Source organism: Porites lutea, chromosome 4, assembly GCF_958299795.1.
Source record: "Porites lutea chromosome 4, jaPorLute2.1, whole genome shotgun sequence".
NCBI classification, from domain to species: Eukaryota; Metazoa; Cnidaria; class Anthozoa; order Scleractinia; family Poritidae; genus Porites; species Porites lutea.
In genome coordinates this window covers 11,679,392-11,703,554 of record NC_133204.1, presented here as the reverse complement: position 1 = coordinate 11,703,554, position 24,163 = coordinate 11,679,392, and the positions used below count along the sequence as shown (strand labels likewise).

Here is a 24,163-nt window from a genome sequence, read left to right as displayed (position 1 = left end):
ACTCGTTCCTAGTCTCTGGGACTTTCTCAAGGGGAAAAAGCAGTAGTTTTTGAACGGCCAAAATTTCAGAAACGTTTTGGGAGACACACTTTTTTAAGTTCAGAATTGTTAACCCTTTTACTGCCAGAGTGAGTGATGGAGTTTTGTAAGGTAACTCTTCCTTTTTTAGTCGAGTGTGGACGAAATCCTATGGAGTAACCATTCAAATGAAACCTCTCTGCCTGTACTTTGACATGGCCGGTGCTGTTTGTTATTAGAAATTTTACAAAATAAAATTCGGAAATTTTTGTCGAATTTCGCCTTTGGCCACATTTAGCAGTGAAAGGGTTAATGAAACTTTTTCTCAGGACCAAATCAGTTTTAACACACTTTACGGATCGTCAGGTTTCGGTTCATCGTCATCATCATCTTCATCGCTCTTTTTTCGTATGAACCTCTTTGTTACCAAGGCAATAGTTGCGGTACCAATCATTGCGCATGCGACTCCAATGCCGATAGCAACTGCCAGGCCGGAGGACTGAGTCTTGTTGTCAAGTTGAGTCTAGAGCGAAAGCAAATGATCTTGAAGTTATCACTCTCTTGAATGTTAGACTAGAATCCCTAACTGAGAGTTTCCATGGTTTCAGCCATTTCTAGCCTGTGTGCAGGCGTTTTTACCACGGCACATGACGCTATGCCGAGGGAGTGCCTCATGCCTGTACATGTACTGCAAGGCGAACATGGTTCACGTGTGGCTGAAATTATGTCCTTGGCCAAGTTAACGAAGTCCATCCCTCCCTGACGCGGCTTCAACATAAGGCTAACGGGAAGCCGCAGGCGGAATTCCCCGCAAGTGGAAGGGGAAGTCTCCAACCTCGCTATCCCGAATTCTCCCTTCCCCTTTTGACACTCTTGCCACGAAGGCTGAACGGTGTATAGCCGAAAAAAACTCAAATTTTTGTCGTAAGGGCTAAAAATGGAAATTTTCAACCGTTATTCATACACATCATTAACTTGGCTGTGCAATTCCATCGTATTATGTCAACCCAAGCCCTGAGTTGAGGTTTATTCAAAATAACCTGGAAAATGTCTATAGTGCGAGATTTAAAGACCTTTACTTACTCCTGTAAAAAGAGTTTTCTCAACTTCTTGACTTGCTGGAATTGTTATAGATCCACCTAAAACGGAAGAAAACGTTTCGTAAAAGTTGAACATGATAACGGATACCACAGAATAGCAGGACCACACAAATACCCATTAAATAACCCAACTGAAGACGTGCACGGAATACGGTAGTTATAGACTAGATTACCAGTAGTGGCGTTTTGTTTAAGTGCATTATCTTGTACATGCCAACCTGAAATAATAAATGGGTGTCAAAAAAATGTTTGACCTCGGTATTATGTATAGCAATACTATACAATACTTTACGCCGCCTGCATGATGAAGGCCATTTCGCGAATTCGAGCGCAAAGACTTTTATTTCTGGCACAGTTTGAAATTCTACTCAGACTAACGCCCCGTCCACATGTAACCGTTTTTGTTTGAAAACGGAGGTTTTTCCTTCAGGTTGGCCACACGTATTCGGTCGAAACGGTCACCGAAAACGCATCTTTTCAAAAGCGCTCTCCAGAGTGAAGATTTTTGAAAACCCTGGCCACTCGTTTACGTGTGGACAGACGAAAACGGAGTTTTTCTAATACAATGATGCACTGACTAACATTCCGCAGCTCTGTTCAGCGTTTTCGTATGGACGGACGAAAACGATTCGAATACGCTACGTGTGGACGTGTATTTTTTTGCAAAACGGAGGAAAAAATCTCCGTTTCGAAAGTATCCGGATGCGTGTCGCCACGCCTTAAGATGGTGTTTTCTGAAATCTTCGTCGAAGCCCACTATTTAACATACCGCGAAGCAACATGCGGGATGTGTGGCGTTAAGCTGGGCGAGGTGCTTTGTTCGCTCCTCAGTTGCCGAAACTGAAACTGGAAACCAGTCTAGTTTTATTTTCTCACAAGTATTTTCAGAATTAATTGTGTGCCTTAGATCATGAACTGTAAATCCTGCGATGTACATCAATGACGACCGCCTTCTTTTATATCTTAAGGAGACAATTGATATTTTCTGTGTTTCTTATGTGAGCCAATTAGCTGTTTGAGACGAAGTGTTTTGGCGTTGTACCTGTTTGTCTCCTCTGGCCTTTCGTCGCAACGCTGTTAAGCTATGCTACTTGCAAGACGGCAAGAAGGGAATAGAACGTAAGCTTCAATTCTCTTCATCAATAAAGGCTTTCAATTCAGGAGGCCTTCTATATGTCATGTGACACCCACTCGTAGGGCCACACAACAGTAGTGCACCTAACGTTCTCGTTTTGAACCTTAAAGAGTCGAAACAGTAAAAATTGCCAGAATGGAGTGTGGACACGCCATGATGCCCGTCAAAATGATCCCCATAGCCTCGGATTAAATGGCTTTGCTGCATTATGCGTGTTCTGGAAGGAACAAAGGCTAGAAAAATAACCCTGAGGGGGGCGGTGAAGACCTGTTAGCACTTCGCCATCTTTCCCGATGCTTATGCAGCCTAGTCAAATTCCTTGCTTGGAATTAGCTGGCGAAGTCGACTAAAGAAGGTTGGTTGTTTTTGAGATAATGATCAGATTCCATATCAGAAGGCCGAGCTTGCACTTTGAAGAGGCCACTCAAGCCTCGTCATCGGTAGGAAGCACAAAGTAGAAGACAGACAGATCGGGGTCCACTCTCCACGATACGTGTTGCCTTTGAAGATGGAAGTTGGATCTTTGATGGGGATTTTTTGCTTTATATAAATTTGTCTTAAACTGGTTTCCGAAAGGCGTAATTGAAAAGTCAGAGTAAAACCTTACCAGGAGTATAGTAGCAATAGGTTAATTTCATCTGGGAACCATCCTTTACCGGGCCAAATGGAGTTTCTCCCTGAATGGTTGTATGATATCTTCTATCTTTTTTATCGAAATTTACGCTCTCCTCCTTCAATGTTGCTCCTTTGACGATCTGACACCTTGCGCCGTTGAGAGAGTATAAATAGAAAGGTTTCTCAAGTGGCAATGTCATGGAATGGCTCGTGTCACCTAGTAAATAGATGAAAGAGACTTTGTTTTATTACTTTTTCAAATATTAAACTGAGTTAACGCTTCTAATTCTGAAGGGAATTATACCTGCCTTACCTTTTGAGCTACAGCAATAGCTTATCGTTACGTTTTTCAATGGTTTTCCATTCACAGTTGCGTCTTGAAACTTGGAACTCGGCATTGGAAGCCAGCTAACCGACCTGCAAATATATTAAGAAATATGAGTGAATTAAAAATTGTTTACTAGACAGTGCCTCTCAATAAGGGATAGTCTTTCCTATTAAAAGTTAATGCCAATGCTGTTTAGTAACTAGATTATTATTATATATTTTTGATATTCTCAGATGCACACCTCACCGAATAACTACAAGAGAGGATAAAGGGGACAGAGAAGGCATCCCCCATACACACCCTATTCCATAGGTAATTCGTCTTGAGTTATTTTTAAGACCACAGATCCCAAGGGGGATTAGACAACAGCCAATCACATAGCGCGAATGTGTTCCGCGGGGATGACCCACGCTCAGAGCCACGCGTCTTTCACGAACTGACGCCGAACAAAATGGGGGAAGACGCGGAGAGCGATATTGCTATTCGTTTTGTCAATGAAAACGACTACAGAGAGATTTCTGCCAAAGCTGTCTCAGCGAAACGGAAATTAAAAAAGAATCGCCCTTCCTGCCTTGTTTCTAAGCATTGTTACGACTTTGATTCGAGCGAAGCTGAGAGTTCTAGCAAAGACTGAGGTGAAAAAGTCAGTGCAAACGAGGAGGAAGCTGTAACCGAAACGGAGAGTGCCAATGAAATACAAGAAAACATAGAAAGCCCCTATTCCGATGATAGGTCAGCAGATGAAACAAAGAGGAGGAAAAGTGCAGGGAAGCCTAAACCTGCGCCTTCGAGTTCGACCGTCACCAAATCAAGCAAAAAGGCGCCGAAGAAATCAAATAAACGAAACGAGAGTCTTTCGGAAGAAGAGATGGAGCGATTCCCTTTTCCCAGATGAGCGTCGACTCGTTTCGCTTCAATATTCAGGAATGCTCTCGATCTCTTTACGCTTTCATTGCCTTTCGCCCGACATGTTTTGCACGGTGTTTAGTCATGCGAAACCTCCACGAAACATCCACGCAACGCGCGAGGTAACTTTATCCCGATTCTAAAAATAACTCGAGACGAATTACCTATGGAATAGGGTGTGTATGGGGGATGCCTTCTCTGTCTCCTTTATCCTCTCTTGATAACTATTAATATGTAACCACGATACTGTGGAGAATTAAAATGTCAGCAGTCAGCAACAAGGTTTACTTACCCACCGGATAGTCCATAAGGACAGGCATCGTGCTTTAAAATGCAATATTTCCCTTCTGGCCAGTTATAAGATACATCTTTGCTTGTCTTAATACAGAAATCTTGTTCAATACCTTTGGAAAAAAATTGTCCAAGTTTATGTTTAAAAAGTTTCACCTGTAAACAAGAAAATTGTTTCCTGTCCCTCTATCGAAAGTTGCAGCAAGGAAAAAGCCGTGCCGTTTTATTTTTATTTTTTAATTATTCATTCCACTATTATAATTTATCTATTTTGTTTTCATTTTCGTGGCCTGTGCATCCTTATTTAAGGAAGGGTTGGGTATTTACTTGACATGAAACTACAGTGGAACCTCAATACAACGAAAGCCCAAGGAACTGGCAAATTTTTTTCGCTATGTGGGAACTGGGAATAAGAATCGTGACGACTTTCATTGTATGCAAATGAGACTCGTGATGAGCAAGTGGATTATTTTCGGCGATGAATGAGGTGATGCGCGTAGTTGATTAAGATCTAGTATGGCTTTTTGGCCATGATGTAATTTTCCCCGAAGCACCCCGGATTTTCGTGTATTCATACACGCGTGGTCGGACGTGAAAATATTACAGCGGAGAAATCCTGTTTCGAACTGTACTAAGGCATTACGTTTCTCACAATATTTTTAGAGCGTTCTTGTTATGGACAGTTTTTAAACTATTAAAACAGAGTGTTGGTCGATTAGAATCAATTATATACCTTCCTTGCTGATCCAGCCAGCCAAATGAAGGGAGTCGTATATCTTACGGTCTATGAGGTTGCCGCTGTCGACATCGCGAAATCGTCGGCCATCAAACCAGTTATTCGGACATCCGGCCTTAGGCATAGGAAGGCCATATTGGCCGGTAGGCCAAAGGCCAGCCTTTCCTGTTAGTATAAAAAAAATTCATTCATAATTAGTAGCGACAGATAGTTTTATTCATGGAAACTTACAAAACGTTTTTAAAGCAACTTATTCCATGCACAGTCTATTTTTGTCGTCGTATCACAATCTTAACATTGCGACATTTAGCAAGGATTATTTATGCAAGTAATCAATCTGGAGGGGGGCCCTGACCCCGCATTACAGCTTCTTTTTCCCGCGAAAATCCCGAATTCCTCTTTTGTTATCAAAAACAATAACATAAAAAAATCTAGCAAGACACACTTAACGCGCTACTGAATGATTCGCATTTGCCGCTCAAACGTACGGTCCCCCGAATTCCCAACATTCAGGTAAAAAAAAATCCCGCATCCCGCGAATCCGGCTTCCCAGGTAGTTGTAAAGTCGCGTTATCAGTTAAGATATGATATAGCTCGCGTTTTCCCGAATCCCGCACCGTATTTTGGTCAAATCCCGAATCCCGAATCCCGAAAATACCCTGCCAGACCTGAGTTCCGATCAAAAGAACAGCTTTTACCTGGGGAGTCACACGTTGAAATTGCATAACAGACATAAGATTGACTAAAATGCATGTCTGTTGATTTAAACATGATTTTTTATTTAATTTGCTGAACAAGAAATTGTTGAAACTCTTTGGCAGACGAAAATTTACTTTTAACAGTCTTATAGCCTCTTATATGCATCCAAGCACGGCCCTCGGGGGAGACTCCGATGTAAAAGTGACGGGGATGCCCGTCAGCAAATTCAAAATAAACCTCTAATTAAGGAAGACCAATGTGGGTGTGGCCCAATCTTAAACTGAACCCTAAGGGAGATTTCTGTGTGGTCACTGTCAGGGCATTTTTGGTAAATTTCTTTATGCAAAGCACTAAGCGATACCTGAATGGGCAAATGTAGTGACTTTCAATCCCAAACACCCTAAGTGAGACCAAAAGCTGCAATTTACACCCCAAAGCGAGTCGACGAGCATCCCCGTTACGTTTATATGGGAGTTCCCCGCCCCCTCGCTTGGGGCACGACCCAATATTCACTGAAATCAGTACAAATTCTCTAGACTGATCCCCATACATTTTCTTAAACAAATAGTTGAGATCAAAGTATTTTCCCTTTAGTGATCACTTTATTCATTCTTGTCACGTTTTCTCTTGATTAAGCATTGTTATCGTAAGGAGAAAATTGTTGTTGATCGCTCTTTAGGGGTTAAGCACCATAAAAAAGATTGAATTTACCGTAATAAATCAGAAGAAATGTAAAGGTACAGACGATTGCTATGAACATTTCTTATTCTATCCCTAGTACAAGTGGAAACGATTGTTTCCATAAAATATTTTCAAGTCTCTAAGATTCGCATTCTCACCTATAAGAAAAACGTTTGGAATATTTCAAAAAGCAGCTGCAAGTAGCTAAAGGGAACGGTCATATGATTTATTTGGCTGCTGTCATTAAAAACATGAAAAGCGTTACGGGTAAATGACCAGTTTCACTGTGATTCTAGCATTACAAATAACAGATTTTACATACCTGCGAAACATAACAAAGAAACACTTGTCTACACTTAAGCTCTTGTTTTCACTCAAAGCATTTAAGTATCGTAGTCGAAGACTCTACTCTGAAGTACAACAGAAAAGTTTGATTTTCTGTTTTAACAAACGCACCGGATTCATTCACTCATATTCAAACAGTCCATCTATTATGATAATTATAGCTATCAATGATCGATATTTTTGTCCTTCTCAGTAACCTCTCTTTTTCTGAGAGAATTGGGCAAGAAACACCATGAAGAGATTATCAAACATACGAACTACTGCGCATAACACATTGAACAATTATCTGTAAACCCAGAAAAATGGTGTAGGTCCTTAATTTAGTCAAAAAAGCACTAACTTGGAAGACTTGTGAATAATTCGCTCCGCTGAAAATCACAAGAAATTTACCTTTTGCAGAGTGACACCAGAAGACCACCAGTGTTAAAATCAACGATAACCAAAACATGGCAGAATTTGTTGTGTCCCTATATCTTGACTTCACTCGACGCTTTTGATCGCCTTTCAGTTCTTCATTTTCCTGTTCAACGCATCAAAAATCAAGCTTTTGTTTTAGACTTGACACAAAGAAAGTTGAGATGTATATCAATAAGATAAATATATAAGGATCGATATCCAAATTGGAAACTGAGATGCTATTTTTAAGTGACCGAGTTTCACAAGATGTACCTGCCGATTAGGTAATGTCTCGTTATACATAAATCTCGCAGGATAAAAAAACGCGTGATTTCGTTCATTACTGTTTCATTTCCTCTCTCGATCCATAATCTTTTATAAACAAAATTATAGGACGCAAAATACTTTTGAGGAATTTTTTTTTTTTCAAACCCTCTACATCAAAATTATTTGTCGAAATTCGCTGCATTCTGTCAAGATATTATAAGATTTATTAACCAGGTAAACATTTTTGGAAAGCCTCACTAACTGAAGACCTATGAGGCCGGATTTCAAGTCATTGATTGAAATAAAAGTGGAACTTAGATGAGCAGAAAAGAGCAGATTAGCCTATGCAATTGGACTCTTTCAAAAAAATGAAGGCTAAACAAAAGCCTTACCTTAAAGTGTAAATATACTCTTGATCCAAAGCATGAGTAGTTACTCACAAATCTTGCAGCACAACATGTACACAGAATACCTTCTGTTTAAAATTAGTTTGGCCAGATTACAATATCTTTTCTCTCCATGTAGCCGATGTTTTTTGAGGCGAGAGCATTATCTCACTTGTGTCTTTTTCGCGACTCACTGATTCGATGCGAACACCAGTTTTCTATTGTTCTCTGCAAGTGGCCTCTGCCAACAGTCTTGTAGTTGCAGGAATCATTATGATTGAAAAAACACAAACTACAGTAGTGCACTGAAAAACTACGCTCCCTTTAATCAACTCTAAATTATTGGGACACAAAATGCGGGATATATAGTCTACCTAAGCCACACACTCATAGATCACCGTCCGTCTGCCTACCTTAAGGGATCTAGACGAAATCAAGTGGGTAAAGTTTTGTCAGAATCAGTCGAACACTATAGTGTCACAACATGGGGTCACGATAACGTTTTCTACTTTGAGAGGAGTTCACTACGTAATCTACTTCCCATTCAGTGCTACATTTGTAGGTTTTGTAGGGGAGAAGAAGTTAAGCGATCCTTTGAACTCCAGTCTAGAGCAAGTTGGTGATTAATCTCAGAGTACTCGATCTCGCCTAGTGAGATCTGTGTATGAGATTAGCTTCGCGTTACTTTCTCAGCTAGTCCTAATAAAAACCAGTCAAGTTAATTTCCCGCGCTTTCCACCTGCTACATTCGAATAAAGTAAATTGTCAATTTCCAAGACAAAAATGTCGTTTGGACAGCAGTGGAGGATCCTGGGGAGGGGCCCGGGGGCCCGTTCCCCCCCCCCCCGCCCTTATTTTTAGACCAAACTGAGGTGCGGCGAACCTAAAAAGGAGGAGCCATCCACAATGTAAGCACAGTTACTGGCAGGGCACAGAGAAAACGACGCAAAATAAATGCCATCCGTTACAGTAGAAACTAGGGTGACGCCTCAAACAAAGCACTTGCACGCCGATTTGATAACGAAACATAAGCGTGCAGTAGAGTGCGGATGGAACCTATGAGTATAGAGATAATATAAACAAAAACATCTGCAAAGGATATGATGATTTAACTGCTGATCCGAACTCTCTTGGCGTAGCATCTTACCTACGAGTGAGTTCACCTTGGCGTTTGTGTTTTAAAAAGCTGATATTAATCCTAAATCAAAAATGACAGCCGGCAAAAGACTGTTTTTTTAACAGAAGTCCCAGGCGTGCACGTTCGAGTACGTTACATGAAGTATTTAACAAATGAACCCAAGATGACATTGATTTCATCCGTCTAAATATTGTTTGAAAAGCTGATCATTGACGGCAACTCTTCAATAATCCTAAAATTTGTTAGCTTTCTGGTCTGTAGCGTATGTATCAGGGTGAAGATTTTGAGGTTTTTTGTCCTTTTTTTTTTTTTCACTACACCCGAACTCTAGCATGCGAGTAAGCTGTTTGGGTAACCCGAAACCCGAATGGTTGCTCTCAGACCAAACGATTTTCAAAGTCACGAGATCTAGTGGAAGCCTGGGCGTACGCCACCAAAAAAAAGCTTAATCTTAGCCCTAGAAAACAAAGTTTTCTTTTACTATTAATAATCTGACAAGTCTCTTTCAAAAAATGAAAGCTGGTCTATAATCCGCGCCCGCTACAATAAACAGTGGTATCGTTCTGTTAAGTTTATTATTCTGCTAACAATTCACCACCAACTCCCACCTGTAAAAGAATATGGCGTTTACAGAAAAGTGACAACCGAGCCAACCATGAAAATGATCTGTGATTAACTTCCCTTGACGTTGTCCTTCCCTTAGAAATATCGAAATCGCTCTGTTGTCCAATCATTCGTTGCCCTCGGCAAGTGGTTAAAAGGAAACAAGAGAGCGGGAAACCTTTGACGTCATCGGAGTGAACCTGTCTGTTGTTCGATTTAGCTCGGGTCATTATCTAACTGAAAGGGGATCGTGTTAATTTATTGATAGAAAGAGGTTGTAAAAAGAAACATGGCGGGCGCCTAAGCCCTAAAAGGTAAGAGAAGAAGGAAGTTCTTTCAAAGTCTATTAAGTGGTTTGCATCACACTATCGATTTAGCAAAAATCTGTCGGATTTATGATGCTGTTGATAAACGTTTAGGCTGGGACAGTTTACGTTCCATCAACGGTGATAGTTTTCACAAAATAATGCTTTGTTTGAATTTGCAAATTTCACCGCTATTTCATCTAATTTTGGTCGGTAAAGAAATCGTATTCTTTAGAATTGTAATACTTGACCTAAGCCAAAACTTATGAGATATATACGAATCTGTATTTGAAAAAATCTGAGTCTGCAACGGATTTATAGCCCGAGTAAAATCAGCTGTGTATATGGCAAAACGGCGATCACCCAATAATTTATATCTTAACTAAAATTAAGGTTTTTAAATAGCGATGTTCTCCGTGTTTATGACACTTATTTAAGCTGTGAAATAGCTGATTTTTCAGACTAAAGCTTTGCTTTAGCGTAGTTCGAAAGCAACGTGAGTTCATTCAAAATTGGGAACCGTCAAGTTTTTGTTCAGGTGAGTGATTACCATACCAAAACAGAAACTGCCAGAGAAAAAGAGCAACACGTTAAGGAAATTGTTCCTCATCAGTTTAAGCTACTCGAAATAAATACATCACTGACTAATTTACAACAGTCGGCATTTGACAGTTGCTATGTACGTGTCTTTTCTTCTCAAAGTCAGCTGCAACTACAGCTAGAGTGTTGATAAGCCCACTTGCGTGCTACAACTATTGTTTATAGCAGATATAAGGTAATTGTTTGCCGTTTCGCCAGAGGGTTTTCACCCGCATGCCTATTAAACACTCCCGTTTATCTGATTATGAAATGCCTTTTTAAATGGCTTTCCGGTGTTTCTAATTGTTAGGACCCCCTAACCAGGAAACATCGTTACAGAAAAAAAATTGCTCCTTATGTTCTCTGTTTGGTTTCACTGAAGACAGCTGTAGCGGGAAAAGGTTTACGGCTTCCGAGTTGTAGCAATTTTTTTCCCTATTCATATTTTTGTTCCCATTCGTTTCTCTCCCAAAAACACGTTAACGCCTTTGCTGGAGCTTTTAGATTGCGGCTTTAAGTTGTCGCAGTAGAGAATCTTTTGCTGTCAGTGTATTTACAAATTTGTCCTCGCAGTACCGTAGTACTCTTGTTTGAAAATTCGTCAGACAGGTTTTTTAGTTTTGTTAGGAACATTTCGAGTATTCCTTGATTTTTTTTAATCACAAACAGACAGTTTCGATTCCTGATATATTCGAAATTTTTGTAATGTTTTATTGTCAATACGGATACGTAGTCGGGAATTTGATGCTAAAACGCCCGCTGCAGTTTGGCTGCCATTTCCAGTGTCTATGCATCTTCTTCTATGTTCCTTTCGCAGGCGCTAATATTTCTTATGCCCCTGCATGTACCCAGGCCATCGACAAAAGGGGCCCTCCTGAAGTGAGCGAATTGGTGGCGAACCACGCTGACTCGCTGCAACTGCATATCAGAGGCGTTTTGTTAACCAGAAGATTCCATTTCACTCTGGTATTGCCGGAGATCAAAATCGTAGTAAATAAAATAGCAGCTGTTTGGCACTTTCTCGATTTCACCGACGAATTCACGACGATACTTTCGGTGCCCCAGCTCCAAATGCGGAGGTGGAAATGAAGGGCAAAATAGATCAGAATGCCATTCGGCTTGACTGCTTGATTAAAGAGCGGTTTTGTTTAGTTGATGAGGTTAAGGTGTTTAAACAAGAGGGCCGAAATAATGCTCTTGCCCTTCAAAAGTTTCATAACTCCTTCCAGGCAAAAAGTGAAGGAGTGAGGCAGGGTTACGTTCAAAGTGACCGAGCATGTCGGACTTCGATCGTCACATTGACCCCACTCTGGTACTTTTTAAACATGACAATAATCAAATATGGCATATCGAAGATGGCGATTAACTGAAATCATATGAAGTCATCGATTTAAATGAAATACCTTCTAGTTAACCCAGAGCACCCTTTACCATATATACTTGCGACTGGAAATCATCCCCTCCTGACCTGAAAGGCGGGTCTAGATGAGGCTCTGGGTAGCTATTAGAATTAATTTCAGTATGATCAATGACTAAATCAGCAATAGTGTTATTTATCCATTCCTCGTTTAGAAAAGATGAATTCGCAAAGACAACTAATTTTCGCGATATTTTTTCTTTTGTTGTCCCAAAACAGCATAGCTCTATGGCAAATCAAGAGCAATTAAATAGAAAACATCTTTTTTTTTCAGCTCAAATGTAGCAGAGATGAATATCATCCCAGTGATCCCTGAAAGATGACTTTTGCTCTCAAATTCGTATTTTTGCTGCTACTAGAACTATGCGCTTTTGTGGAATATGACCTAGGTAAGTTTCGGACGTTTACAAATCATTTCAGAACAAGGCTTGCTGTTTCATAAATTTTACTTTAACTGGGGCGACAGATTCATGCTTTTCCGGCGTTATTCTGGTGCGGCATCATATACGGATTCACGGCCATCACCTACTTGACGTCCCCCACCTCCATGTAAATAGTCTCACGGTCATCACTGAAATAGCAGAAGCTGGGCTCGTTTCCTCTGCCTTCTGATTTATAATACTTAATTTAGTAGCTACTATTCATAGTAGACAGCAAGACGAGAGTGTAAAATAGGGTCCCCAACCTTGACTTATTCTTCTCTGCTGATTCTAGCATAGACAGTTTATCGCGATCCAATTTTTTCATGCAAACTGGCAGTAACACGACAGTATGACGCGAGCACGGGGGAGTGGTCACTGGCTTCCTCTCCCACCCCCTCAAGCTCTACTTTAACTGGCGCATATCAACCAAAAAAACAAATCAAAACAAGAGAAATTTATATAGAGGGTTGTCCCGAGAACAATCTGAGGGCGAGAGTCAAATGCGTGGTAGGTAAATTGCTAACTCAGTTCAACACGAAGTCTCTCCGTAGCTCAGGTGGTAGAAGGCCTTATCTCTGACGTGAGATTTTGGGTTTGAATCCCGGTTCGTGAAGGTTTTCTCACGTCTTTTCCTTATTTTTTAGCGCCAATTTTTTACATTAAAAGAATACCGGACACAGAGATTCGGATTATCGGCACAGTTGCAAGTCTACGTCAAGAGAGAAGCCCAGAATCTACAAATGCTCCACCGGTCAGCGACTTTGTCATAAGTTCAGAAACAGCTATCAAACCTGAAAGAACTGACTCGGAAAGGAATGTCGAGGAAAGCAAAAGAGATGTGAGTCTTGAGGAACTCTTGAGTGATGGTAGCAAAGAAGGAAATAAAAACAAAAAGAGCGTAGAAGGGGAAAATCACTTAAAGACTAGAATCAAGTCACAAAAAAAATCGTTTTCCTCGACTGCAACAGGTAAGTAAGTCATTGTTAGACTAGTTTTGTCCGTGGCAACAGTGAATTCTTTCTCAATAGAAAAACATCATCGACTACTAATGAGTAAACATCTACAGGGTTTTAAAAGTCTCTTTCATCATCCAGATTGCAATGCCAGGAGCCCATAACCCCGAAGCGAGCAACTCCCATACTAGGCCTATGTCACGTTGTTTTTACGGATCAGTTTCTTTTTAGACACATCTTAGGGCACTATTTCCCGCAAAAATGAATCGCCGCCATGTCTATTTGCGCATTCGAAGTATAAGATATCAAAAAGGAAACCTAAACGTCATTAAAAGGCAAAAAATATCATTTTTAGGTCTGTAGATTTTACTGACTGGTTTGTGAAATTTAAAAGATAGTCAAAATTCGCGCCAAAACCGTTCTAAAAATAAAGTGGTCCGTGAAAACGCCGTAACACGAGCGCATGGAAGTTGTTTGCTCCGGGATTTGGGCTACTGGCAATGATTAATGGACACATATAATCCACTAAATGAGAGATCAGGTGAGTGGCCGTTATCGGATGTACAACCTTCGATTTAGTTAATTATCTATGGCAAATCTGGGAAAAATAAACAGAGAAGAGATAAACAAAACTAAAGCCTGCCGCGGTCATTTGATTTGAAATTTATTTCAATGACTAAGACTTGAGGGAGGAAACTATGATTATGCTTTTCATCATAAGAAGAGAGACTGACAAGGGAAGTAGGGGTGGCGCATGTGGTGAGAGTACTCGCCTCCCACCAGTGTGGCTCGGGTTTAAATCCCGGTGTCAACGCCATAAGCGGGTTGAGTTTGCTGTTGGTTTTCTTCTTTGTTCCGAGAGGTTTTTCTCCGAGTTGTCCGGATTTTCTCTCTCCTCAAAAACTAGCATTTCCACCTGATTTCACTTCGACCAGGAATGGTAGACAAAGAACCACTATGTGAATGTACTCCCTTTAAATCGTTATTTATTTATTTATTTATTTATTTATTTATTTATTTATTTATTTATTTATTTCAGTTATAACAGAGTCTAAATGGCCATCTGGGACCTATGGCCTTCCAAAGCCAGTGAACGGTTGTCCAGCCGCCGATGGATTCGAGTGGAAGACTGGGTACAGATTTCATGATACTGAGGATGACGGGACGGAAAATCAGCATTCAGACAGCTTTCATTTGGCAGGTGAATTCAGCGATGAAGGAATAAGGCATGAATTCTGCATAAAGAGTGAAGAGGATGGAGCGGGAAGGTAAGGGAACCGCTGATGTATTATTTAACGGAGGTTTTGTCCATACTGTTTATTTGTAACTTGCAATTACTTCGCTAAGAAAATTAACAATGGAGGAGAAATATCTTCTTAATGGCAAAATATAGTCAGCGCTTCGAATTCCATATAAAAAATATGTCTTCCAAGCGACAAAGTCAACGAAGATAGACTGAAATTTGCAATCCGTTTTATATTTGCTGTGAAAGTTATTTCGCTATTTTAAGAATTTTTTTTAGTTGAATTTGGAAAATTTCCTGACTCAGCGCCTTTAAGATAAGGATAAAATGAGGCTGGCCTTCTCAAGTGAAGGAATCAGAGTGGGATTCCGATGAGAATTCGTCGCTTGTCAGTCGAAAGCTAACAGATCGCAACGGTCGTCCTCGTTCCGCGTTCGGCCTCGATTTCTGACTAATGAACAATTATTCCTCGAGCCCGAATGGGCTCTAAGTCAATAGCCTATGAGGCCGAAGGCCGAATGGGCTATTGACTCAGAGGCCATAAGGGCGAGAGGAATAATTGTTTTAGTAAAATCCAACTAGTTAGTCAAAAATCAGGAGAAAAAACAACTTTGGCTAGCAAAACGCGATTTTGGCTTTTAAAGTTGGCGCTTTTCGCTACTAGTGGTCCACTTCTCGCTGATTGGCGGAAATCTGACAGCTCAGTCGACGGAGAGCCACAGGGGAATTGGAGGTGGAATTCAAATTCCAGAGACGTAGTTGTATAAGTTCTTATTCCTTTTCCCGCCCCGCCGCCAGAGAGCCCCGTAGAGCTTGCTCGCAGGCTACCCCTAAGCGGGCTACCTCATCTACCTGGGGTCCCCCACCTTCATGTAAATAGTCCCTTAGTTGACTTTCTGTTAGAGGGACACCTCTCTAAGACGGACACCGGTCCTAAAGGCGTCCGTCTTAGAGAGAGTCGACTTTATATCTGACCGAGGACAATAAGAGCGACCATTTTTAGAGACAAACTAACATCTAACAAGAGAGAATAAAGGAGACAGAGAAGGCATCCCCCATACACACCCTATTCCAAAGGTAATTCGTCTCGAGTTATTGTTAACACCACAGATCCCAAGGGGGATTAGACAACAGCCAATCGTATAGCGCGAATGTTTCCCGCGTGGATGACCCACGCTCAGAGCCACGCGTCCTTCACGAATTGACGCAGAACAAAATGGCGGAAGACGCAGAGAGCTATAGCTATTTGTTTTGTCGACGAAAACGACTACAGAGAGATTTCTGCTAAATCTGTGTCAGCGAAACGGAAATTGAAAAAGAATCGAGCTTCCACTCTTGTATAGAGCTAACAGTACAGCAGGGAAATGCTTAACACGCTGAATATTCTCTCAGGATCATTTATAATTTACAGTTTGAAGAGAACAATTTGTGGTTTGATATTTATTCTTTTATTAGTCTTATATTATTCAACAAAAATAACTCTTGGCGTCCTACTTGCTTTATTGTACAAACGACCGGTTTCAATAGACCGGCGAAATCTGAGGTTTCGACAACTTCGAGTTAAACTGATTTCACGGGTTGTCAAAGAGTCCAGCGATTCCCTTTTCCTGGTGAGCGCCGACTCACTTCGCTTCAATATTCAGGAATGCTCTCGATCTCTTTACGCTTTCATTGCCTTTCGCCCGACATGTTTTGCACGGCGTTTAGTCGTGCGAAACCTCCACGAAACATCCACGCAGCGCGCGAGGTAACTTTATCCCGATTCTAAAAATAACTCGAGACCGTGGTTACCTATGGAATAGGGTGTGTATGGGGGATGCCTTCTCTGTCCCCTTTATCCTCTCTTGCATCTAACTAATACACTTTTGTATGTAACCTTTCACAGATGGCCAGATGGCAAGTACTGTATCTACAAGAAAGGTCACAGTTGTCCCTCGGGACTTGAAGAGGGATTCGTCATTTGGGATGACGAGAATAAAGACAATAAAAACTCCAAAGTTGGCGACCTACCCGAAGGTCTTTATAACGAAGACACCAAAATATTCTTTTGTTGCAGTACCTCTGGATCTGCTAACAGGGAGATTGTTTTACCGAACAAGTCTCCATTCTTACTGTTTGCCTACGAGTCCATACTTTGTCAAAAGGCAAGTAACTGAAAGCAAGCTACCACGTCGTTTTCTAGCCTGAGAGCAAGCTCTCCCGGGCGCTCTGCCGGCGGGGCGGGAAAAGAAAGGAGAGCTTGCAACTACGTTTCCGGAATTTGAATTCCACCTCCAATTACCCTGTGGCTCTCCGTCGACTGTGCTGTCAGATTTCCGCCAATCAGCGCGAAGCGGAAACGAGCGCGAATGTAAACAAACATCGAAAATCAAGTGCCAAATGTAATGACGTCATTACTAATGTCATCTCCGCCAATCAGCATCTCGTATCGACTTTCGCGATGCAGATATTCAAATTCCGAAGACGTAGTTGCAAGTTCTCCTTCTTTTTCCCGCCGCCAGAGCGCCCCGGAGAGCTTGCTCGCAGGCTAGTCGTTTTTCAATTCTTATTCGCCACTTTAGAAACAGAAGGAAACTGGAACGAGTTAACGTAAAGATTTCTGGGACTATTACTAGAGACAGGGAAAAAAAATTGGCCAGTAGCTGACCTGCACGTCCCGGAAGCAATTACGGGACGCATTTCAGCTCCAGTGCCCTCATCGTTTCTATAGAGGCGAATAACGGCGTTAAGTTTAGAAAAATTTTATGACAAAAAAGGGAAATTTATCGTGACTGTTCATGTCCTTTACAGCTATCTGCTGACGCTTGCAGGTTAACAATATTACGGCTCGTTCATCTTTCTTTTTTTTTTTTTACTACAGGCGAAATTTGGTATTGTAATTATTTCAGTTATTTCAGTTGGAGTGAAAGGTGGAAAAAAGTTACAGACACAATCTTTTACATTCAAATTTGGACTAGTCTGGGATAAATGTAACGATCCTCTGAACAACAGTGATCTAAGTGTATGGACATCGATTTGAAGATAAGAGAGGGTCGATCGTGCAAAGTTAAATTTAAATGTGACCATAAAAAAAAAACTAAAAAATACCCCTGCTCCCGGGGGGTCTCGAACCCCCGACCTTCGCATCACATCAGCCGCCAATACTGCTTATAAGTACGACGCTCTAACCGATTGAGCTACGGGAGCTGGGTGTGCAGGAAGCCTTGATGCATTGGTTTTATACGAACCTAGTAAATGGTAAATGGCCTTGCTCCCCGCAAGTCTCTCCGTAGCGTGTTGGATATGGCCCCGCCCCACCCCATGTTTAGGAGGTCATAGGTTCGAATTTTGTGGGGGACTCAGAACGTGCTGCATTTTACTGCGCTCCCGTCCATTGATTGTTATTTTTCTGTAATGAGAATTATGCCGCCCTTCTATCTGCTTAGGCTATTTCTATGTGACTGTTTACGGGGACGAATTTTTACCAAGTTTCCCTCACAACCTACTACAGTGGAACCTCGATATAACGAAGGCTCAAGGGACTGGCAAAATCTGTTCGCCATAAATAGGTTCCGTTATATCGAGGTTCTTTTTCATATATTTGACTATAATTACTGGGGTTTAAAAAAATCGTTCGTAATACCAAGGCTTCGCTATATAGAGGTTCCTTATATCGGGGTTCCACTGTAATAGTCAGTAAAAGGAAAACAATCCCATGATGCAATTCGAAACGACATCGGACCCAGTCTCACGCGAAAGAATAGAAAAAACGGCCAATCTCCTTGGTATATTACAATCCATATCACCATACAACCGTTCTCTCCCGCACCGTTGGGTTTTTTGGAAATAATTTGGTATACAGCAGTATGAGCTACTACAAGAGAGGATAAAGCTCTTTGTAGTCTCTTGGCTACTAAAATTGATGACTATGGACGCCATCGAGGATCTTGCACAACGCCATCCTTGTATGTCGTTATCCTCTTCATTTATTTTAGGCAACACCCTCAAATCACTAGCACTATCCCTCGGTCAGTAAGATTTTGTTAAGGTAACGAAACAATTATCGACTAAATATACTGAATAAACAAAAAATCCAAGATCACGCATACCATCAAGAGCTGCAAGCCAGTCTCTTAAGATTCAGTCTTCCTGAGAGGCGAAAAAAAGATCGAGTTTCGATCAGTTTTATAGCCTAACACTAATTATTTATTTTTACATGTTTTCTTTAATAGGTAAAAGGGATGAACGTGGTCACAGAATTCGTCAAATTTGATGACGAAGACCGCGGCAACATAGATTACGAAGGAGGTGAATACCCTTACGGTATTCACCGAGCAGAGAAAGACCACATGTTCTTTCTCTGTTACTACACGCCACAAAACCAAGATAACATTGTTGTTCCAGGTGAGGGAAATAGCAAACGATCCAAATTCAGTTCTCGTTGTATTTTAATACTGTGTTTGTTCTGTCAAGCCCCCGTCGGTCTTCCCAAAACAAGCTCACAAACTTGATACAAAGCCACCTCCGTAACTGGCGTCTCACCTGACGCTGGGAAACCTTCTCTTGGAGGTGGGGGGGGGGAGCGGGCGTTAAGTCCGGTTCTCATATGCCGCGGAGCTACCTGCGATATAACTCCGACACGTCTGCCGGTGCTGTCTGCAATACCGTTCCGATATGAGAACACAAGTCGCCGGCAACAGAAGCCATCGCAGGTCTTGACCGCCGTCATGCCTGCGAAGTTGACACGAGTTCGACTTCGCAGGCATGACGGCGCTCAAGACCTGCGATGTTTCTTGCGGCCGGCGGCGTTATCTTCTCATATGTCGGAGTAGTATCGCAGGCAGTATCGGCGGCTATGTCACAGGCACTTTAATTTGGCGGCATATGAGAACCAGCCTTTACTTGGGTTAAAATTGCTGCGAACAGGTATGTGCCGCTGGCCTCTCAGAACCCCTACCCCATAATAATCTATTTTGTGGCCAAATATAGACCCCATCTTAGTCACTTTTGGGAAAATTGATTTTCGCAATCCCAACTTCGTAGTAACTTTCTGTTTATGCATCTACCTAATAAAGCCTTTTAACTAAATCATCCTGAAATTAATTGACACATTGGTTAAAAGGAAAAATTTAAGTTTCTGGGAAACCGCCCATCTACCCCTCCACTAACCCAACATTTTTCCCCAAGTGAGACGCAAATGTTAACGTCGAGTTAGGGGAGGGGTAGGTAGGCAGTTTCCCAGAAACCTAAATTACCTACCTGAATTTTCTGATCCCCCAAATCCTGAAAAAGTGCGATCCCATTCTAGTAACTCTAATGAAAATGCAAACCCATTATGGTCAATCCAGCAGGAGTCATTTAAATGCGACCCCATCTAGCAGCACATCCCCATTAGCCTGTTACTGGGAAGTACTCACCCGGAAACCTACTGCGGTTAGTTGTAGATTCGTTATTACATTTGGCACAGATGAAGTGAACCAGACTGGCATAATGAGCACAAGACAATCTATGTTTTTATTGCCTATTTCCAAGAGCCATAATATTTCATAATTCTGTCTAGTTCAGCATCTGATTGAAGGATGGTCTCCTGGTCCTAGTTGTTGGAAGGCCGATTAGCGCTAACCAAGGGTTAAGTTTTAACAGGGTTTCTTTTTCTTTTGTAGAAAAGAATTTTCCAGGATTATTTTCTGTGTTTTTTTAGGCCATTTAATCATCAAACTGTAGACAAAAAGAATAATTAAACTGATTTTGCTTTTCAAGCTTTGATATCTGAATTTAAATTTCGCACTAACCCTGGGTTATCTTAAACCTGCTTTGAACAACCAGATTTGATTACTGGCCAATCGTTCGGCTGGTGTTAAACTTGATATGAATATGTGTCTCAATACCTTGCTTTATATGCTTTTTTATATTTTTTCAGCTGACCAAACGAAGAATTCTTCCAAAAAAAATGGATTCCATAAACACAAAGCAAAGCTCCAGGAGAAACAGGTCGATAAACTGGAGGAATTAGAGAAACTGCGGAATTCTGAAAAAATGATGGATGAGTTCCTCGCTAGCACCGCTCCGCAAAATAAAGAAACAAATAAAAACGAGAGAACAAAGACCATCATTAAAACAATCAGGGTATGTCAGTTATAAATCACAGTAAATTTTTTGATAACTTACTTGAGCTCAAATAGGGACTTTGATTGGTGGATGGATGTATGGATGGATGGATGGATGGATGGATGGATGGATGGATGGATGGATGGATGGATGGATGGATGGATGGATGGATGGATGGATGGATGGATGGATGGATGGATGGATCACTTTACTGTATTATAAGCTCCCGGCTGTCAACGTATTGACTACCTTACTTCTGACTGACGTATTAATTGACTGACTGATTCATGATTGATTGATTGATTGATCGATTGGTTGATTGTTTAACTGATTTACTGAGTGATTGCCTCACTGACTAGCTGTCTCCATGACTGACAATGCGTCTGTTTGAATGAGTGGCAATCTCATTGCCTATATGTCAAGAAGCAACTCAATTGAGGGACCCTTGACTAACTGTAAGGTCAATTGGTTGGCTAGTAAGCATTTTCCTAGTATTCCAAAAAGTATCCTAATCATCAGTTACATGTTTTTCTGTAGATATGGTTCCTTTTCGGCCACTGAACTAATTACCTTTTAAGTAATCTCGTTCATTCACTTACCGACAGTCAAATCTATACAGTTCTCTCCTTTGAATCTCCAGGTTCCTGAACGTGAAAATACCACGTCAATAGTGGTGACCACAGCTGGGATAGTGCTGGCCATAGTAATCCTGGGAGTAGTGATTGGTATCGTTGTAATTAAACACATCAGGACAAACCGCGATGGAGTCAAGGTAGACTCACTGGATGAAGCTGTATACACAGCCTCCGCATCTTCAAGAAGAAGCAGCTTTACTACTTCTGAAGATGAAGTGGAACTTACGGAGGCTGACTTTGAGGATGAGCTCGTTGAGGATCAATATTTACCCTCTGATTCAGAACTCAAATCGGGATTGGAACTCATGTTTCTGAAACAACAAAGACATTATTGGACAAGAAAAAAGAAACCTTGACCATTTAACTCTCAGGCTACCTTTAGACGGCACCAGACGAATTTTGGAGCTTCGGTGAAAAATTTGATAGGATACGTCGTTCAAATCGAACCGGTCAAATTTTTTGTTCTCTTTTCATTAGATTCTGACGGACCAGATTGAATTTTTACCCTTCCTAAGTACTTTCATAACTTTCCTTGGTAGTTTTACCATATGCCCTTCCGCGCACAGTGCTACTATAATAAATCCAAACTGGCATCCTCTAGCGGAGTGACCACGCATCCACCCAGCCACGCCTCTGGGGTACAAAAATTTAGACAGTCATGGTATTCACAAAGCCCTCGTTATATTTTCGTCCATACTGGCTAAAACATTTGACCTCGATTTTGGCGTTCACATTTATGAACGGTTAGGCGTTTAAATTTTAGTGTGGTTCAGTGTAAACGGAACACCTTACTGGCGCAAAAAGTTTCAACTGATAGAAAATTCGTCTGGTGCGGGTGTCAGTAAAACGCGGGTTTGGGGTTGGGGTCGGGGTCGGGTTCGGGGTCTATCTTATTATTATTATTATTTTTTTTGCAAAGAATGCTGTTTTAGGGTTAGGGTTGACACTAACCCTAACCCAAACCCTAGCCCCCCGTTTTACTGACACCCGTCTGGTACCCTGTGACCGTAGTCTCACACCATATATTTCAAAAACACTAAGCTCAATTTTTTTTGTAAAATTCCGGAAACGACATATTAGCTCGCTAAAGAAGAGGGTCCCCAATAGAATTTTTCAATCCCTTTATCCCGTCCGAAATTTTCCCTCAATCACGTAATCCCGATGGTTATTTCCGGCTTCCCGTATCCCTTGCATAGTTTCAACCCCGAATTTCACCCTTATTTGGCTCAAAAATCCTGAAACCCGGAGTTCGTAAGGGAAATCCCGGCTCCCGAGAAACCGACTGGGGACCCTCAAAGTAGCGTTGACTGGAGATGATTGATTTTGAGTGGCAATACGATAAGAAAACTTCATTTATGCAATCAAAGGCCGCATTGTGAAATCCCAAAGCCTTTTCCTCCTTCATATGCCACCTCGTTAATTCACGGCCACTCAGCCACGGTCTAAAAATATGCGTTTTAGCTACAATCATAGACAAAAGTCTTGGGACACTTATACATTTCTGGGCCGTTTCCCAATTCAAACAGGCCCAACCCCTCCCCTCACCCCACAAACAAAGTTGGAGGCGTGTATCCAGATTTTTTTCCGAGTTTCAATTTTTTATAAGGTAGGGAGGATGGAGAACTGCAAGAAAACTTCGAAAAAGGGCGCACTGTTTTATGAGGGACCCCATAAATGACAGAAAAATACGAATATTGCATTACTGTCCCAAGGACGTTTGTCCATGATTGTAGGTGGCAAACAAAAAGAAGCCTTACGAGAGAATTACCATATTCCTTTTTAAAGAAAATCAAATAAGTAAATAAAAAATAAAAGTGACAGTAAAATGCCAAGTCGTTAACTTCTTACTCAGTTGTAAATGGCCACAACGTTTGTACAGGTTATGGTTTAAATTTTACAGATTATTTTTAGTCAATAGCAAAGATTAATTTCTTTGAGAGAGCAAAGGATTGGATCTAAGAAAATGGGAGTATAAATTCTTTTTCCCTTTTTAAAAGTTTGTCCAGACTTCAGTTTCTGGCAGTCTGTCGGAGCGCGTTAACGAACTGAATAAGGATATGTCAGAAGCGGCTCCTGGAAATCAGTAAAATCGCATGGCCGGAGCTCTGGTGAACTATCATACGGCGAAATGACCAAAGATTCATTGCGCTCTCGTGCTCTGATTTCACGCTTAACCCGACTGAAACTCTTTTCACGTTTGGGATAAATTAGGCCTTATGTTCACGCTATTGTTTATTTTCCTAATAAAAAACTTGTCTCTGTACAACCTTCGCTGCGTAAAGTCATATCAGTTTCATTTCAAAGCTCCGATGTTGGGATCAGTTCTATAAAGAGTGTAATTTAAAATTTGCCCCATCAAAAACAATTAGAAGTTTATTTGGAACGTAACTGTGCATTCCTATTATTTTCTTATTAATGGGAGGTACTGTAATGCGCCGGCTAAGGCTGATGTGAATCTTAGGCCGCAAACTGGGAAGAAAACCTAATACAAACCTCAACTGTGTTTGTTGTTTTTTTCTTTGTGCAGACTTGCAAAAAGGTATGCGAGTTCAATTAATAACGTAAAAAACAAAAACTATGTCTCTTTTAAAAAAGGAAAAATGCTCCCGGCGGGGTTCGAACCCGCGACCTTCGCATTGCTTCAGCACCCTCGGCGGCTACAAGGCCGGTACTGCTTATAAGTACGACGCTCTAACCGACTGTGCTACGGGAGCAAGACAAGAGAGGGAGAAGTAAAATTCGTACTATATCAGTAAAGTAACGGGGCTATTTATATGATACCGGAATGACTTAAGTTCCAGAATGAGTTTCGTTCAAGAATGAAGTTCGTGCTGCATTCACGTGATAAAATCGAACTGCCCAGCCTAAGGTGTCCTCG

General features: G+C 41.3%; 2 protein-coding genes and 2 non-coding genes across 4 annotated transcripts; 1 reads left to right on the top strand and 3 right to left on the bottom strand.

Annotated features, from left to right (window-relative positions):
• Positions 1-311: 311 nt before the first annotated feature.
• On the bottom strand, positions 312-7,401 carry LOC140934994 (uncharacterized). Its single transcript, XM_073384543.1, has 7 exons — positions 7,245-7,401; positions 5,127-5,294; positions 4,395-4,506; positions 3,182-3,285; positions 2,861-3,085; positions 1,102-1,157; positions 312-541 (listed from the first exon to the last, which is right to left on the bottom strand). The coding sequence occupies exons 1-7, from the start codon at positions 7,300-7,302 to the stop codon at positions 371-373; spliced, it is 894 nt and encodes a 297-aa protein (XP_073240644.1). The 5' UTR covers positions 7,303-7,401; the 3' UTR covers positions 312-370.
• Positions 7,402-9,774: 2,373 nt separating this feature from the next.
• On the top strand, positions 9,775-21,726 carry LOC140934906 (uncharacterized). Its single transcript, XM_073384465.1, has 8 exons — positions 9,775-9,958; positions 12,220-12,334; positions 13,012-13,335; positions 14,360-14,588; positions 16,449-16,707; positions 18,775-18,946; positions 20,463-20,668; positions 21,291-21,726. Exons 2-8 carry the CDS (start codon positions 12,265-12,267, stop codon positions 21,639-21,641), a joined length of 1,611 nt encoding a protein of 536 aa, XP_073240566.1. The 5' UTR covers positions 9,775-9,958; positions 12,220-12,264; the 3' UTR covers positions 21,642-21,726.
• On the bottom strand, positions 17,654-17,749 carry Trnai-uau (transfer RNA isoleucine (anticodon UAU)). The gene is made up of 2 exons: positions 17,712-17,749; positions 17,654-17,689 (listed from the first exon to the last, which is right to left on the bottom strand). It is a non-coding gene; the product is annotated as a tRNA-Ile (tRNA).
• Positions 21,727-23,886: 2,160 nt separating the features above from the next.
• On the bottom strand, positions 23,887-23,999 carry Trnai-uau (transfer RNA isoleucine (anticodon UAU)). The gene is made up of 2 exons: positions 23,962-23,999; positions 23,887-23,922 (listed from the first exon to the last, which is right to left on the bottom strand). It is a non-coding gene; the product is annotated as a tRNA-Ile (tRNA).
• Between the last annotated feature and the right edge of the window lie 164 nt (positions 24,000-24,163).

What these genes read in the sequence shown, in the direction of transcription:
- LOC140934994 (XM_073384543.1), bottom strand. Translation starts at nt 7,302, where the DNA reads ATGTTTTGGTTATCGTTGATTTTAACACTGGTGGTCTTCTGGTGTCAC. An exon ending in CTATTGCTGTAGCTCAAAAG is followed by an intron (nt 3,086 to 3,181) that starts GTAAGGCAGGTA and finishes TCTATTTACTAG; the next exon opens with GTGACACGAGCCATTCCATG. An exon ending in CTATTGCTACTATACTCCTG is followed by an intron (nt 1,158 to 2,860) that starts GTAAGGTTTTAC and finishes CTTCCGTTTTAG; the next exon opens with GTGGATCTATAACAATTCCA.
- LOC140934906 (XM_073384465.1), top strand. Translation starts at nt 12,265, where the DNA reads ATGACTTTTGCTCTCAAATTCGTATTTTTGCTGCTACTAGAACTATGC. An exon ending in GAAGAGGATGGAGCGGGAAG is followed by an intron (nt 14,589 to 16,448) that starts GTAAGGGAACCG and finishes AACCTTTCACAG; the next exon opens with ATGGCCAGATGGCAAGTACT. An exon ending in AGTCCATACTTTGTCAAAAG is followed by an intron (nt 16,708 to 18,774) that starts GCAAGTAACTGA and finishes TTTCTTTAATAG; the next exon opens with GTAAAAGGGATGAACGTGGT.